The sequence below is a fragment of the Carcharhinus amblyrhynchos genome, chromosome 2 (genome assembly GCF_965287045.1).
Source record: "Carcharhinus amblyrhynchos chromosome 2, sCarAmb.v2.hapA, whole genome shotgun sequence".
NCBI lineage: Eukaryota > Metazoa > Chordata > Chondrichthyes > Carcharhiniformes > Carcharhinidae > Carcharhinus > Carcharhinus amblyrhynchos.
Window position 1 is genome coordinate 78271879 of NC_137325.1, and position 16933 is coordinate 78288811.

At 39.2% G+C, this 16933-nt stretch overlaps 1 protein-coding gene across 1 annotated transcript in view; it reads left to right on the top strand.

Annotated features, from left to right (window-relative positions):
• The window catches only part of dync1i1a (dynein cytoplasmic 1 intermediate chain 1a), a 223370-nt gene that overhangs the window by 90948 nt on the left and 115489 nt on the right, over positions 1-16933 (top strand). The window contains exons 7-9 of the mRNA XM_080216678.1: positions 1445-1531; positions 13319-13481; positions 16274-16373. Coding sequence (XP_080072804.1) covers positions 1445-1531; positions 13319-13481; positions 16274-16373 — 350 coding nt within the window. The remainder of the gene's footprint in view (positions 1-1444; positions 1532-13318; positions 13482-16273; positions 16374-16933) is intronic.

The window sequence follows — 16933 nt, forward strand, 5'->3', positions numbered from 1 at the left end:
AGTTCTGGTCGCCTTACTACCAGAAGGACGTGGAAACTCTGGAGAGAGTGCAGAGGAGGTTTACCAGGATGTTGCCTGGTATGGAAGGACTGGGTTATGAGGAAAGATTGAGCAAATTGGGGCCATTTTCTCTTGAAAGATGGCAACTGAGGGGGGTTCTAATAAAGGTATATAAGATTATGAAGGGTATAGATTAAACAGAGGTAAGCTATTTCCTATGTTAGAGACACAGTACGAGGGGCCACGGGCTTAGGGTGAGGGGGGAGAGGTATAACACAGATATTAGAGGGAGGCTTTTCGCACAGACGGTAGTAGGGGTATGGAATGCCCTGCCAAGTAAGGTGGTGAGGCAGGCAGACTGGAGTTGTTTAAGAGTTACTTAGACAGGCACATGAGTGGGTTGGAGATGGGAGGATATAGGAGATTGCTTTAAATGAAGTTCATTAGCATTGGGATGTCCCTGGTAATGTAAAAGGATGTGGTATGATAATGTTTTTCTCTTTTAATTCACAGGTTTTAAGTTGGTCCGCCTTGTCCAATGAGGGGCATACATGCGATGGGTCGTACTAGGGCTGCTCTTGAATGATTGAGAATAGCTTAGTGCTTCATGTCGTTAGTGTGTGCTTAAACTGGACCAGATGCTGGGCAACATGACAGCTCAGTGACTATCACTGTTTGCTGTGCAGACACATGGATTTGGGCCAGTGTCTGTGGGAGTTTGCGCATTCTCTCCATGCTTGCGTGGGTTTTGTCTGGGTGCTCTGGTTTCCTCCCACACCCCAAAGATTGGAGGTAATAAATTGTCCCTAAATTAGTTTCCCTCAATGTGGAATGCCATAAACAATAGATAAGGGTCATGGGTGGAGGGGGGACTGGTAATGTTAAAATGGTGGCGCGGGCTCATTGGGCCGAAGGGCCTGTTTCCTGGGCTGTTTTTGTTCTTTGCCAATTTCCAGGAAAATCTAGCTCATTATCTTTTGTCAAACAAGAGTATTAATTCTGCAGTTTTGAATAAATTAATAATTGTTATGTGGTAGCACAGAATTTGAGTATTACTTTAAGAAAAAAGACTGGTTGTCAAAGCTAATGGCTGAAATTCTCCCAACTTGCTTTAGGAATCACAGACAGAAAATTTGACCATTTAAAGGTCTGTTGAGCTTGGGCACGAATTTCTGGTGTTGAAGCATGTGCAGCTGGCGAATCCAGCCTAATGGTGTTTTTGATTACTGTCTACCACTAGCCTATTTTCACTGGTCAACTGGCCACAGTAAGATTGGCTTTATTGATAATTTTGATTTTTATCCTTTGTTCCCACGGTTTATGAAGAACCTTCACCTTCAGTTATGTTATCTGTTGCACTTATAGGAAAAATTTTAGCAACTGATATGGAATGCGCAAACGGACTTAATTCTGATTTTTTTTTTCCTCACCTTCTTTCTTGTAGAGGATGAAGATGACGAGATTCCAGAATTGAATCTAGGAACTGAACCTGAGCAGGAAAACCAAGATCAGAAAGATGAAACTAAAGAAGGTAGACCATTATCTTTCCTTCCATTTCATCTTAAGTGGATCGCTGTGTTCTATATGTCAAACCATGTTCAGTGTTGATTTTATTGTACAATGGAAAGTTTCAGCCACAAGTTCAAGCATTCATTTTGGGGTTAGACTGCTGTCTAATATTGTTTCCCTTTAATGTTGTTAATCTTTATACCCTTTTCAAGTCTGAGCTCGCTAAACAGTTACCACTAAAATTACGTCAATCCCTTCAGCTCAAGAATTTGAGTAATTTATGGCATCAGTGTTGTTGAAATGAGTAATGTTAGCACAATATTGAGAGTTTTATATGCTTGAAACATGCATTGGAGAAAATTATGTTTTAAATTTGCCACTTTTTAAGTTTTGGTTGCTAACTTTAACCCATTGTGTGCTTAACTTTTCAGTAAAATTGTTAACAGGAAGAATTAGTTCTCCACACCAACCTTTGATCTTCCAACAGTGTGCCAATTCGTCGTCATTGCACTTCATTTTAACAATGCATATCCCTCTCAGTAGATAAGTCAAAGTTTTTCATAAATTCTAACTGCATTTAATCAGAATGGATCCAAATTCTACCTTGAATGCAAAATAATTTAATGTGGGAGCCATTTATAGCCCATCTCAACTTATCCTGAGAAGGTCATGCTTAATTTCTAAGTTTTGATACAACTGTCAGCCTAGTTCAGTGGCAAGTTGAAGGCTAACCATATTGGAGTAGGTTTGGTGTCGCCGATGGAGCAGGACAACTAGGGCTGGCAGGTTTTCTTTGCTGACGGGTATTGGTGAACCAGTTGAGGTTTTATCACAATAGTTTCATGCTCACTCAAGCTGATAGCAGCTTTTGTTTTCCCTTTAAATCTGTAAATAAATCTGCAAATTCTCGAACCTGCACTACATATAGTACACAGAGTTAATTCACTTGTCAGTTGTATTCATGTCAGAACATTTACGTGTTGCAATCAAACCATTTACCAGTTTGTTTTATTTATTAGGGTATTATTTAAGTTAAATATTCAATACATTTCAATTTATATTATTTGTGTTTTAAAATTTAAGACAGTGTGACTTCAGAATAACATGCTCAAGAGTCAATATTTCCGGAAAGTTTTACAAACATCAACTAAACTTTTAAATCTAATTCAACAGTTTTTAAAATGGCATTAGGATGGAAATGTCTCAAAAGAAAAGTTACCAAGTTGGATAGAGAAAAAAAATGAGCATTTTCAGGGAAAACCCGATATTCTGTTTGCCATGATTTGGATGAACGTTTTCAGCACAACCATCTCTGCTAAAAGGGCTACTTTCATATTGGTGCAAAGATGATACAAAAATGAATGTAAGACTTTAACATAAATGTGACGTATTGGAGGAAACAAATCTGTTTTAAGAACCAGATGGAATTCCTGTTTAACTGCTGTAGCAACATCCTCTGACAGGAGGGGGCACTACCTGCACTGTGGTGATATCAGCAGTACACTTACAACAGATTGATCAGGTTGACTTTGTATTTTCTGCTGCTACAGCACTTCTGTGATGAGAGAAGCAGTGATAGCAATCGGATCTACAAAGGAAATCAAATTAGCAGTGAAGGCTTCTTCACTCAACCACATTATAAAAATTTACAGTAGAAATAAGTACTTATAAATTACTTTACCTCAGATTGTTTGTTTGAATATAGTTGTTTTGACAACAGTAAATTTGAATGAGCTGTGCTGTATGCATATCATCTGTGTTGCTCATGATGTGGTCCGTGGTAAAGAAATGGGTCTATTGTCACATTTGTAGCTGATGAAAAGAATTTTTGTGGCAACAGTCAATTTGATTTATATGGACGTTAGTGAGCATTTAAACAGGAGCAACCTAATGGCTTGGCAAATGTCTTTCTGGATAATGAATATTGGTAAGGAAAGTATTGGGTTTTTGATGTAGTTGAAACTTGGGCTTGGATTTTCCCTCTTCAGGTAGCTGTGCAGAGTCAGGAAAAGCTTGGCTCACTGTGCCCACCTTGGGAAGAAGTGCTCCAAATGATACAACCTTAGTTCTGGGGAGGTCATATTTAGGTGCTGCAGTTAGAAGCAGCCACGGGGCTGACAAAAGCCTCAGTTGACTGGTTACAAGGCCCGCCACAGTTCTGTAGGATCTTAACCCAGCTATGTTGAGTATTAAATCCTCTAGCCCGTGTACCCTCCAGCTATCCCCATGGCCCAGATAATTTCAATGCCAGCTTAGTGCCAATTGATAACAATACACTCACCACCCTTTATGTTCCATGTCATTATCCACGTGGGCAGACATTAGGAGTCATGCTGAGATTAAATAAAATAAAGTTCTAAGTATCTATTGCTGACCTCATACAAAAAAAAATTTATTCGTAAAACTCTATTCAATACATTTACATCCCCTCAATTACTTAATTCCGAAAAACAAATATCCATATTCCTAGCCCCATATCAAAGATGGCTAATCCCCCAATAACCTCTTGGAGCTGTCAATCAAGCTGTCAACTTGCCGGTCTTGACATTGTGATAATAACAGGTCATGATAGAAGTCAAGCAGTAATGTTATCATAATGTTATGATAGCAATGGCTACTGTATCAATAATCATCTATTAAAACTGCAGGCAAGGACTTTCTTAAACCCATTGACACAAGCATGTCATTTTAAAGATTAAATAACCTGACAGCTGCAGATGTTATCTGTCCTTTATGGTGTTTACATCTAATATTAAAAAAATCATTACTTGCACACTGGGATAAAAAGCTCACTACTGTGAAAATGGGGTCTATTTGAACTCAGCACTGAGTTCATAGGGCCCTACTGAGTATGCTCCATGTGTGGGTCATGTCCCGCCCCCATGGCACAAATAGGAGTCAGCAGTGGGGGTGGGACTTCAGTATCTGGAGTCTTTAATAATTTTGTGAAAATCTAGTCCTTGAATTCAAGAACCGGAGGCAGGTTGAGAGAGAGAGTGTAGTTGAATGTATGCCTACCAATTTGGAAAAGTCTCGAACTGTTTCAATCGTTTTTCTCCTAGTTGCAAGTATTAATATATGTGAGGGGAAGATGGTGACAATATTGACCTCACACCTGTTGAAGCTTTTGTTGCATCTAGAAAATTTAGAAATTGAGTTCAGCTCTCTTTGTTAGATAAATGTTAGGTAAATTCAGGAAAAAAACAGTTGAATTTTAAAACTAACTAATTATTCCCCCCATGTTTTATTGCTTGTAAAAGATGGAAAGGGAGAGGGAGACATCCTTATTCTAATTTATATATGCATTGTGAAAGCAAAAACGTCTCATTGAGACAGCATGAGTAAGTAAATGACAGAAGCAAATTGATTAGGAAGGGACCTCTAGACAGCCATTTGTAAATGGAGAGCATGAGAGTGGATGGAGGATTATGCGCAAGTGATTTGTGAAGGGGCTGAAGGGCATAGAGATGCTGAGCATTTAATCCATAGACAAAAAGATGGGAATGAGAATACAGTGGAAATTTAAGGAGTAGGAGTATAATGTCTTTGACTTATTGGAAGAAAGGTAGAACTTAAAATACGTAACATATCACAATCTTTGGCTATGAACTAAAGCATTTTTGAAGTGGCCCCTCCCATGTGATGTAAGGAAATATGGAAGCCAGTTTGTACACAGCAAGGTTCCACAAATAGTAATAAAATAATGATTGTATTTTTAATTAATTCATGGGATATGGATCATCCTGACTAGGCCAGGATTTTTTATCCATCCTTAAATGCCCTTGAGAAGGTGATACTGAACTGCTGCCTTGAAATGGCAGTAACCCTTAAGAGTATTGATAGGCAGAGGGATCTGTGTGTACAAGTACAGAAGTCATTGAAAATGGCAACATGTGGAGAAGATATTCAAGAAGTTATGGCATGCTTGCCTTCATCAGTCGGGGCACTGAGTTTAAAAATTGGCAAACCATGTTGCAGCTTTATAGAATCTTAGGCTGCACTTGGAATATACTGTTCAATTCTGGTGATCACACTACCAGAAGAATGTGGAGGCTTTGGAGAGGGTACAGAAAAGATTTACCAGGATATTGTCTGGTATGAAGGGTATTAGCTATGAGGAGAGGTTGGAGAAACTTGGTTTGTTCTTACTGGAACGACATTGAAGGGTGACCTGATAGAAGTCTACCAGATTATGAGGGGCATGGACAGTGTGGATAGTCAGAAGTTTTTTTCCCAGAATGCATGAGTCAATTACTAGGGGGCATAGGTTTACGGTGTGAGGGGGAGGGTTTAAAGGAGATGTACAACGCAAGTTTTTTTTATGCAGAGGGTGGTGAGTGCCTGGAACTCGTTGCCGGGGAGATAGTGGAAGTAAATACGATAGTGACTTTTAAGGGGTGTCTTGACAAATACATGAATAGGATGGGAATTGAGGGATATGGTCCCCGGAAGGGTAGGCGGCTTCAGTTCAGTTGGGCAGCTTAGTCAATGCAGACTTGGAGGCCAAAGGCCTGTTCCTGTGCTGTAATTTTGTTTGTTCCATGTGGTGTAAGTACACAAACAGTGCTGTTAGGGAGGAAGTTCCAGGGTTTTGAGCCAGTGATAATGAAGGGATAAAACAGTATACTTTTGAAGTCAGTGTGACTTGGAGGGGAATTTGCATCTGCTGACCTACAACGATTGTGGGTTGAGAAGCTGTTGTCTCAGGAGACTTGGTGAGTTCTTGCATTGCATCTTGCGGACCCTACCCTCCAGCTGGAGCCTGACTTTCTTCAGCCATGTGTTCTCACCCTGCCGCAGAACATGCCAATGCCTTGCTGTGCTAAAACTTGAGGTGCTGTGCACCACACTGTCCACCCACACACTACCTGTCCTTGCTGTTCCTGTATTATCCGCGGTCACCTCACCTGTGCTACTGAGTTAGACTAAGACAAAACCTCAGCTTAGATCCAAGGATTAAACAACTTACCCCATTGCATGCCTCAAACAGGAGCCAGGAATTTCTTGTGCACAACTGACTTAAACATGAGGGTAAGGCTTAAATTTGATGTACTTCCCAATTAATGAATATTCGTGAATGTAAATAAATGGTGAATGAAGTACTGGTCAGCGTCTTGGCAGCTCTGCCACTGACATGTTGCCCACTTTATTTCACCAACTCAACCTGACAATGTGCAACCCAGATTTTAGTTCCTGGCTAATTAAGTCCCCTAGCCCACCATGTTACCTGCTCTTTCAGGCCCCAATAAATTCTGCCCATCGTGTGGGCTTGAAGTTTGATTATTCAAAAGGTTAGTTTGAATGCTGTTTTCCTTGAGCCTCTCGCCACCACGTGGCTATCTAAATCTTGCTCCTCAAATACTGCCAGTCTTCCACACTTTCAAACTTATAAGAACAGCCACCTCAGTCTTGTTGACTGACAGGACCCTTTTAGATGCTTACAAACCATTGGCCTGCATTGTTGATCTTCATGAATCAAGAATCGTCGCACTGCTCTCAGACCCTTCATCCCAAAAGCTCCCAATTCCTAAAATCCTCCTTGTAGTGATTCCAAGTCTGAGCATTTGCGTTGATATTCTTTGAACCATGTTTTTTATTAATCCTGGAAACCTGTATCAGCTTCCCAATGTCCTAATCTCCAGTTCACTGAAACTATTGTTTCGTGTCTCCATACTGTCAGGTCTTAGACTGATCTCAATTTTGAGAGGTTACTTGTCCTTTGTAACTTTTTATAATATGTGTTACTAAACACTGAATAATACCATGGAAAATCGGCTTATATAAAATTTCTTTATAATGCAAATGTATGTGTTGATATGAATGTGTACAACAATGGGAAACTGAGATGGCTTGTTTCATTAGCTTTTAGTAACTGAAGAATCAAAGGCGATGTAGCTGAAGATTGCTGATGGAAATTCTTTCTCTTTCGAAGTTCAATGGGTTGCATTAAATTTTGTTTTGGATTATTGACCTGAGTAAATTTGAGTCCTCTAGACTTGTCATTTATAATCATTTGCACTGTATGTAAGCAAGTTCAGTACATGGCTAGAGCTCCATTAAACATCAAAGGTGAAGGAGATAATCATTGTGCTCTGCTGTGGAATAAATAACAGTTCCAAAGAAAATGGTGCTTTGTCAGATAGTGGTTTGGTCAGGACATGGTGGCCTGTCTGAGTGTTCCTCAAACCTACTTTGATCAACCATTTGTGCATCGACTGGCTTCTCTCTAGAAGAAAGAAGGGAGAGTCATAAAATGAAGATCAAAGTGCACACAAGAGTACTAGTTACTGAAGGAAAAAATGATAGAAGATTACACAGAAAACATAGTGGCTGGAGGTTGTGGTTACAATGCTAAAGGGTTTTAAAACTGTCTCTGGGTGTAGTTTTTTTTTGCTGAACAGTCCAATGCCAAATGTTCACTGGCATTTAAGTGGTGTGACTTTTACTAATTTTAAGGATCAGTTCATATTCAACTTGTACCAACAGACAACTAGTGTTGTGGTCACATTATAAAGATATTTCTATTGCTCACTGCTTCTTACAGAAAGAAAAAAGATGAATCCCGGTAATATTTTGTTTAACTTTTATTTTCGGCCATTTTAAGCATTAGGTTTAAAAAAAACTTGAAAGCAAAAATAAATTCTAAAGACAGCTATTAAATCTGTACATAAGTATTGCAAATGGAAATATCATGCAAAAACTATCTTGGAAATGTTCCTTTCAAACAACTACAACTTCTAGTTATAAATACATTTGGCAAATAATTACCAATACTTTATTTAAAATGTGCTGAATGGTTAATAGTTTTTATGTAAAACTATGGTTGCAATTATAATGGACTTAATACACTCACTGCTGCAACGTTGCTGGAAAGTGTTGGGAGTTTCTTCCTGAATAATAAAATCCAATATTCACTGGGTTTTAAAAATTTAACCTGTTACTTGATACTTCTGTCTAATATTTAATTTTGTTTCTGAAGCTGAAACAAAAGCAACTCCTTCCAAGTGCTACTCCAATAAAAACAGGTTTTATACCTCACCAATGTATAGGTTGGATCAAGGATGAGTGAAGTAACATAATTACAATGTTATCACCAAGGCAATAGAATCTTTATGTTGTCATGATTCATAAATCAAATATAATCAGTGATTTTAAAAAAAAATCCATTCATGGGTTGTGGACGTTGTTGACCATGATAAGTTGATAGTGAGCTGCCTTCTTGATCCGGTCCAGTCCATGTGGTGTAGGTGTACTCTGTGATGCTGGGAAGAAAGTTCTAGTATTTTGACATATACCACTGTTGCCTCATTGTTATTTCCAAGTTAGGATAGTGAGTGGCTTGGAGGTGAAATTCCAAGTGGTGGTATTCCCATGTGTCTGGGGCCCTTCTACTTTTAGAAGGTAGTGGTTGGGGATTTGGAGGTGCTGTCTAATGAGGCTTGATGTGCAGTGCATTATGTCAATGGTACAAACTGCTGCTACCATGCATTGGCGGTGGAAAAAGTGAAAGTTTATGGAAGGGGTGCTGATCAAGCTGACTGCTTTGCCCTGGTGTCAAGCTTATTGAATGTTTGAGTCAAACTCATCCAGGAAAGTGGACGTTTCAGCGTACATCTGACCTGTGCCTCGTAGATGGTGAATAGATTTTGGGAGTCAGAAGTTGGGTTACTTGCTACAGGAATCCTAGCCTTTGACCTGCTCTTCTAGTCACAGTATGTATATGGCAAGTCTAGTTAAGTTTCTGGTCAATGGTAACCCTCCAAACGTTAAATACAATCTTTAGACAATAAAAAAAACCGCACTGGTTATGTCCCAAAATTACTTTGATGATCTTTTGGAAAATTCAGGTGTTCAACATAAGGAGAAAGCAGTAAAATACAGATGTGTTATTCTCCAGAAAGCTAGGTGGTGAAGGATAGACCTAGAATCAATCTTAGCATACTTTATAACGTGCAGGCTGATGAATTAATGTTATATAAACATATCAATAATTTAGTCTGTTGCTTTTTGTTGGAGCACAAGTAAACCTGGAGTTGAAACCCACCAGCTGCATGTAATTAAACACAATTAATATATTAACAACATATCTTACATTTGTTCACTGCTTTGATATTCTACAGCATTATAAATGTAGAATATGGTCATTGTCTTATCTATAACTGATATTTGTATGCTATTGAATCTTTATGACCTCTTGGTTGGCATACTTCTTTGCTCAACTGTTCTTCTCTAACTTTGTCCTCTTCTTTTCTCTGTCTTTCCTTTTCAGTGGTGAGTGACGTGGCATACTGCCATTCCTTCAGGATGTACTTGGGTTGAGATTTGCAGGGAAGTTATTGTCTTGATGGCTTCCTTCAGCATCTTTATCAACCACTCATGCTTTCTTCTCACACTGTGCCACTTCCTTGCTTTCATTACCCCATCTTCTCCTCCTCTGTCATTACTATCCTTACTACTACCTCTTTGAAAACTCCATGAAAATCTGTCTTTTGCTATTTTTCAAGCAACCACCATAAATTTCTTCAAAAAGGATGGGTACTAAGATGTCACAGGCACTCAGAAATCCAGCCTCCCTCCAGTCTTCTCGCCTACCCGGTTCCTTCAGGGATTTTAGCTGGTGTTTTACGATCTTGCTCTGGCAAGGCTCATAAAATCCTGCCTGTGGCTAATGGAGAATTCTATTCTCTGAGCTGCACCCGCCCCGATTCCAGGGCAAGCATGGAGATGAAATCCCATCATTTGCCTTTTCAATGTTTAGAATTGAAACCACTTATCTGCTTTGTTTTTTGTTTACTTTTGGCTCTGTTCGAAATTAGAATCTATCTGATTGGTTTCCATGTTTGTCCTTTTTCTGTCGACAAATGGGGATAATTAGCTACCTTAAAAAAATTAACCATTTTATTTCTGATGATCAAAGTGATGTTGCAGATGCAATTGAATGCTACATGGAAAGAACAGGTGATAGCTAATTGACCACTTTATAAATGCTGCCCCAGTTTTCTTTTTCACTAACTTCAGTGTGAGGAACATTACACATGGTTTGTAAGGTGTGCTCAATTAGCTGCATCCCATTTTGCCTTCTTGCTGAAGTTATACTTTAGTCTCATTAACATAAAACAAAATCTCTATCCTTTCTCTCTCCCTTCCTTCTCTAATTCTGTCTCTTCCCCATCACTTCCTCATCTAATACTACAAAAGGGTACCTACATTTTTCTGACTCCCACATCTTCTCTTCAGAAAGAGACTCACTTCTTTGCCCCACGAAGGTTTTGAAATTTGACCTTTTTTAAATAATTTTAAAAAGAAATGAAAGTGAAGAAAAATATTTGTCAGTACAACTAACTGCATGGTATCTGGGGAAATTAAAGCATTCTCAAAGTATATTGAAACATTGGATGAAGATATTAAATGATGCAAAAGGAAATTTAATGGACTTGTGAAATTAGAAAAATGTATAGTCTGTTTAAGCTCATTTCTGACAAGAGATGCTTGATTTACTAAAATGAAAGCCAAGAAAACTGCAGAAAAAATCTTGAAATGTGAGATTTCAAGAACCATTGCACAAGGTAATATGCAGTAAGTAGCTGTTGTGGTCACACAGTTTGACGTCAATAACCTTGCAAATGCCTATCACAGTCCCGTCTACAGAAATAAGAGCAGAAGTGGACCAGCTGTTCCTCCCCCCGCCCCCAAAGGTGCCCTGCCATTCAATATGGTTATGGCTGATTTTCTGCCTCAACTCTACATTTTTAAAAATTCATTTATGGGACATGGGCATCGCTGGCTGGCTATTATTTATTACCCATCCCTAGTTTCCCAAGGGCAGCTTGAATGTCAACCATATTGCTGTGGCTCTGGAGTTCATGTAGGCCAGGCTAGGTGAGGATGGCAGACGTCCTTCCTTAAAGGACATTAGTGAATCTGGTGGCTTTTTCAGACAATTGATAGTGGTTTCATGGCCACCAATAGATTCTTAATTCCAGCTTTTTTTTTTGTTTTCAAATTCCACCCTCTGCAGAATTTGAACCCAGGTTCCCAGAACATTAGCTGAATTTCTGGATTAATAGTCTAGTGATGATACCACTAGGCCATCACCTCCCCTCCTCATATCTATTGATTCCCTGAGTTACCAAACATCCATCTATCCCATCCAGTCTATTCTCAATTGTGGAACAACCCTCTGAGCTAGATAATTCTGAGGATTCACAGTCCTTTGAGTAAAGAAATCTCTCCTGCTGTCATTCCTAAATCATGGACTGCATTCTAGATGCCTCAGCCAGGGAAAGCCATCTGTGTCTGCTTTGTCAAATCCTTTGTCTTTCATGTTTCCATGCGATTATAATTCATTTTTCTATATTCCAGAGAGAATATGCCCAATTTATTCAGTCTCTCTCAGAACAACATTCTTATTCTAGAAACCTAGCTGGTGTTTACTCGCAAGGTAAATGTATTCTTCCTGAGGTATGACAATCAAAACTGCACAGGGTATTCCAGGTGTGGTCTCACTCAAGTTCAGTACAATTGTAGCAAAGCTTCCTTACGTCCATTTTAGGCCAACATGACATTTCATTTCTGAATTGCTTTCTGTACTTGCATGCAACTCCCAAGACAGTCTGAACAACAAGATAGAAGTTTCATGCCCTTTAAAGATAGTTTTGCTTTTCTCTTCGAAAGTGAATAACACCACACTTATATTTTTTAAGGAAAACAATTAGATTTTACAATGCTGCCTGTCTTTGCTGTTTTATGGAAGATCTTGCACTTCTAATCATGCAGATGAATTATGGAATCATAAACCATAATTGCACCTGAAATGGAAACTCTGGGCCACTGAGTTTAACGTATTATTGTTATGATCACTGACACTTCCGTGCTTGGTTTAGTAGTTAAATGTTTCTTCTACTTGAACAAATTGTTTTTATCAATTTAAAAGTACTAAGTGATGTAGTTTCAAATAATAAAGCAAGCACAGTGAGTAATTAAAATGAATGATCTAGTAAATCTCTACTCGGTAGAAATCTGATATTGAGGACAATTTGAACAATGAACAGATTAATTTCAAGCACTTCCTTGCCAAGCAATGGTTGTAACTTAAAGGTAAAAATCCAACTTCCTGAAGATTCTTCAACAGTCTTCTGTAGTTTGAAAATGTCCATTGCCCCAGCAGCATTACTCTGGGAAATTCCATACCACCTTGACACCAGTTGAATGAAATGATTCTTACACCTGTATAAACTTTTTGGCACATTTTTAGAAAATGTTAACAATCTAAATTAAAGGTTTCACTTGTGCAACCATTTGGTCTTGGCAGTTTCTACTCCTGTAATCCATGTAAATACAAAGCAGTGCACTTACTGATATCTGTAGATAATACCAGCTGTTTCAGCATTACAGCCTATCTTAGAATATTGTCCAGAGACCACCTGAAAAAATCCAGATGAAAGACTGCATTGTTAGATTATAATTGCAATTTCTACAAAAACCAGAAAATAATAATGTGCGATTTATATTTCTTAACAAAAATGTGCGGTAATTGTACACCAGCCCTCCAGTTTGATAATCTGCTTGATTACTTTTTGAAAAAGTACTCCAGATCTCTGATCAATTTTCACCAACACTGCATCATTGCAACTAAACCATAGCCAAACCATGAAGTTTGGGACTTGTCCAGATGAGTACTGAAAGACTGGCAGGATAATAATTATTGTTGCTTCTGTGGTCATTTTAATGTCTGCTATATTGTAATAATCAAAAAATTTTGTTAATCCTTTTGAATATTTCTGAGACTTTTGGCCTTTTTTTTTTAAAGCTTCACCGAGAGAACTCACTGAAGAGGAGAAGCAGCAAATTCTCCATTCGGAGGAATTTTTGATTTTCTTCGACCACAACATACGTATCATTGAACGTGCTCTTGCTGAAGATTCTAGCCTCTTCTTTGATTATGGTGGCAAGGAGTTGGATGAAAAAGAGGGGTATGTTTATCATTTTGAAATTCTAATACATCTGTTGGAGGAATTATCATGTAATTAAACCATAAGATGTGTAACCTGCATTACTCCAGTGAGGATAATTGTCAGTAGGCAGTGTCATCTTAGATGCATATTTTTAATTCCCTCTTGGGAATTTATTGCCCATTCCTGATAAGATTGTGCTGAGCTGGACTTTGGACTGCTGCAGTCCAATGTGTTGTAAGTATACCCACAATGCAGCTGGGGGGGGGGGGCAGGGGGGAGAGAATGTTCCAGGTTTTTGACCCAGTAACAGTGAAGGAATAGTGATATGATCCCAAGCCAGGATGGTAAATGAGTCTGGAGAGGAGTGAGGGAAATCTTGCAAGTAGTTGTGGCCCCATGTGCTGGCTGCCCTTGTTCTAGGCGGCAGACGTTATGGGTTGGAAGGTTCTGTTAAAACAAACTTGACGAAGTGCTGCAACACATCTTGTAAATGGTGACATGGAGAGAATGAATGTTTGTAGTGTTGGAATGAATGCCAAACTTTGTCTTGGATGCTGTTGAGTTTTTTGAACATTGATGGAATTGCATTCATCAGGCTTGGAATATTCATGCACGCTCTTGACTTGTAAATGGCAGACAGACTTTGGGGGATAAGGAAGTAAATTACTCACTGCAGACGTCACAGCCTCTGACTTGGCTTTCTTGTAGCCACAGTGTTATATGGTTAGTCCAGTTCAGTCTCTGGTCAATGGTAACCCCCAGGATGGTAATGATGGAAGATTTAAGCAATGGTAATGCCATTTAATGTCAAGGAGAGATGGTCATTGCTTGGCACTTGTACAGTATGAATGTTACTTGCCACTTATCACCCTAAGTCTTGCTGCATGTGAGTACGGACTACTTCAGTATCTGAGGAGTTGTGAATGATGCTGAAGGTTGCACAATCATCAGCGAATATCCCAATTCTGACCTTATGATGGAAGAAACTGGTTGAAGCAGCTGGTTGGGCCTTGGACGTTATCTTGAGGAATTGCAGTAGTGATATCCTGCAGCTGAGATGATTGCTGTCCCAACAGCCACCACAAATCTTCCAATGTGCTAGGTATGCCACAACCAGTAGAGAATTTTCCTCCTGATTCCCATGGACTTGAATTGAATGAGCAAATGCTACTTATTGTCAAGCACAGTCAATCTTGTCTAACCTCTGGAATTCAGCTCTTTTTCCATGTATGTTTTGAAGCTGGGTGACACTGGCAAAACCCAAACATTAAGGACTGATGAACAGGTTGTTGCTAAGTTCTATCACTTTGCACATCAGAGATTAAGTTGCTAGTAATTTATGACTATCATTTTAACATCAGTACAATTTGGATGTGGTTTTGCAGACGCAGTTGTGTACAAAGATCCTTTGTGTAATTAAGTGAATTGCTCTTGGAGCAATCTTGAAGCACTGCATTTTGGTTACCTGAATATGTGGAAGTGTTTGTAACCCATCAAAATCTCATTCCATTTCCAATAATTAAAATCATCCTCCCAAGTACAACACATGTAGTATGGAAATATTTAAGTTAGGTCTTGATGGTTCCAGAGCAAATGCATGTCTTTGTATAATGTTTAGCCTAGATGGTCTTATCTCTATAAATATTTGGAGCATTACATTCACCTCAGTACCTTGGTACAGGAAGGGGCTATCAGTTAGATTCCCAGACTGAGATTAGGATGAGATCTGGCTGTAATTTAGAATAAATAGTTGGCATTCATGCTCAAGGTTTAATTGTGAGAGACAACCACAGGGACTGCTTGAGGATTGCAAGGGGGCGGGGGGGAACAATACTCTGGGAAATTCCATACCATCTTTACACCAAGATATTTTGGCTGGGGCCCTTGCTATTTGTGGTGTACATCAATGGTTTGGACTTTAAATGTCAGCAGTATGTGGATGACATGGAAAGTGATGGGGGGGTAAAGAGTGAGGAGAATAGCCGCAGACTAGGAGGATGCCAATGGACTGGTTAGATGGGCAGAACAGTGGCAAATGGAATTCAACCTAGAAAAATGTGAGGTCATGCACTCGGAGAGGGCTAACAAGGTAAAGGATTACGCTAAGAATAGTAGGACTCCGGAAAGTACTGAAGGACAGAGGGAGAGTGCAGTGCAACAGGATGATTAGGAATGCATATGGGATACTTTGAGGCACAGAATGAAAGAGAAGGGAGATCATTGCTGGAACCGTATAAAATGTTGATTTGACCACAATGGGATTCTGCATGCAGTTCTGCTCACTACATTACAGGAAGGATGTATTTGCAATGGAGAGGGTGCAGGGGAAATTTACTAGGATGCTTTCCTGGCTGGAGGACCTGAGCTACAAAGAAAGATTGAACAGGCTCGGAGCAGTGAAGATTGAAAACGGACCTGACAGAGGTATATTAGATTATGAGGGGCATAATTAAGTTGGATAGCAAGGCATTTTTTCCATTAGTAGAGGAGTCAATAACCAGGAGGCATAGATTTAAGGCAAGAGTTAGAAGACTGAGGGGAATTGAGGAGAAACTTTTTCACCTAGAGATTGAAACTCAGTGCCTGAAGAGGCTATTGGATAGGAAACTCTCGTAACAAGTATTTAGATATTCACTTGTGCTACTGTAAACTCAGGGTTATTTGCCAAGTGCTGGAATGTGAGTGACTTTTGTCAGACATGCTGTGAACATGGTGGCCAAATGGCCCCTTCTGTGTTGTAATCATCTATGAACCTATGAATTTGGCTATTGTTGGTTAATATTTTATTTTGTGTTTTATTTTTCATGCAGAGACTTCCAAGCTGGGTTAAACCTTGCTTTCAACCGCCAGTTTTATGATGAGCACTGGTCAAAACATAGAGTTGTAACCTGTTTGGACTGGTCACTTCAGGTAGATATGAATTTTGTGTAAGTTGTAATCTGTGCAAGGGATGATACATTCTAAATCTGCTCATAAAGATTTATTGTTACTCAAGCTGAAACACTGTTAGTGGTCTTTCTACAAGGCATTAACAACTACTGAAAGGATTCTGGAAGTAGCAGTGAATTGGAAACAGGCTCATGTAGTGCCCATTTTCAAAAAGTGTGTGAAAACAGACACTGGTAGCCAGAAGCCCATTCATCTGCTTCTGTTCCATGAAATTGATCAATAGAAATTTAAGTAAAAGTTCTATGCTGGCTTTCATGATCTAGCCTCCATTTTGGTTTCCACTTGTATTGTGATTTACCAAGCTGGCTGCAAAACATAACCAGCAGAATTTGGATAACGGTCACTTCCAACAATATTTAAAGGAATCCTCATAACCTCCCGGGTAAATTCCTGGAACAATTCTAATGTCTGTGCAATGTTGTCAACTTTTAACAGGGCTCTGGCACAGTGTTTTTGTTTCATTCCAAATCCTTGTACACTTAGTGCATTTGAATAGGCTTTGCCCGATGCTATCCCTGATT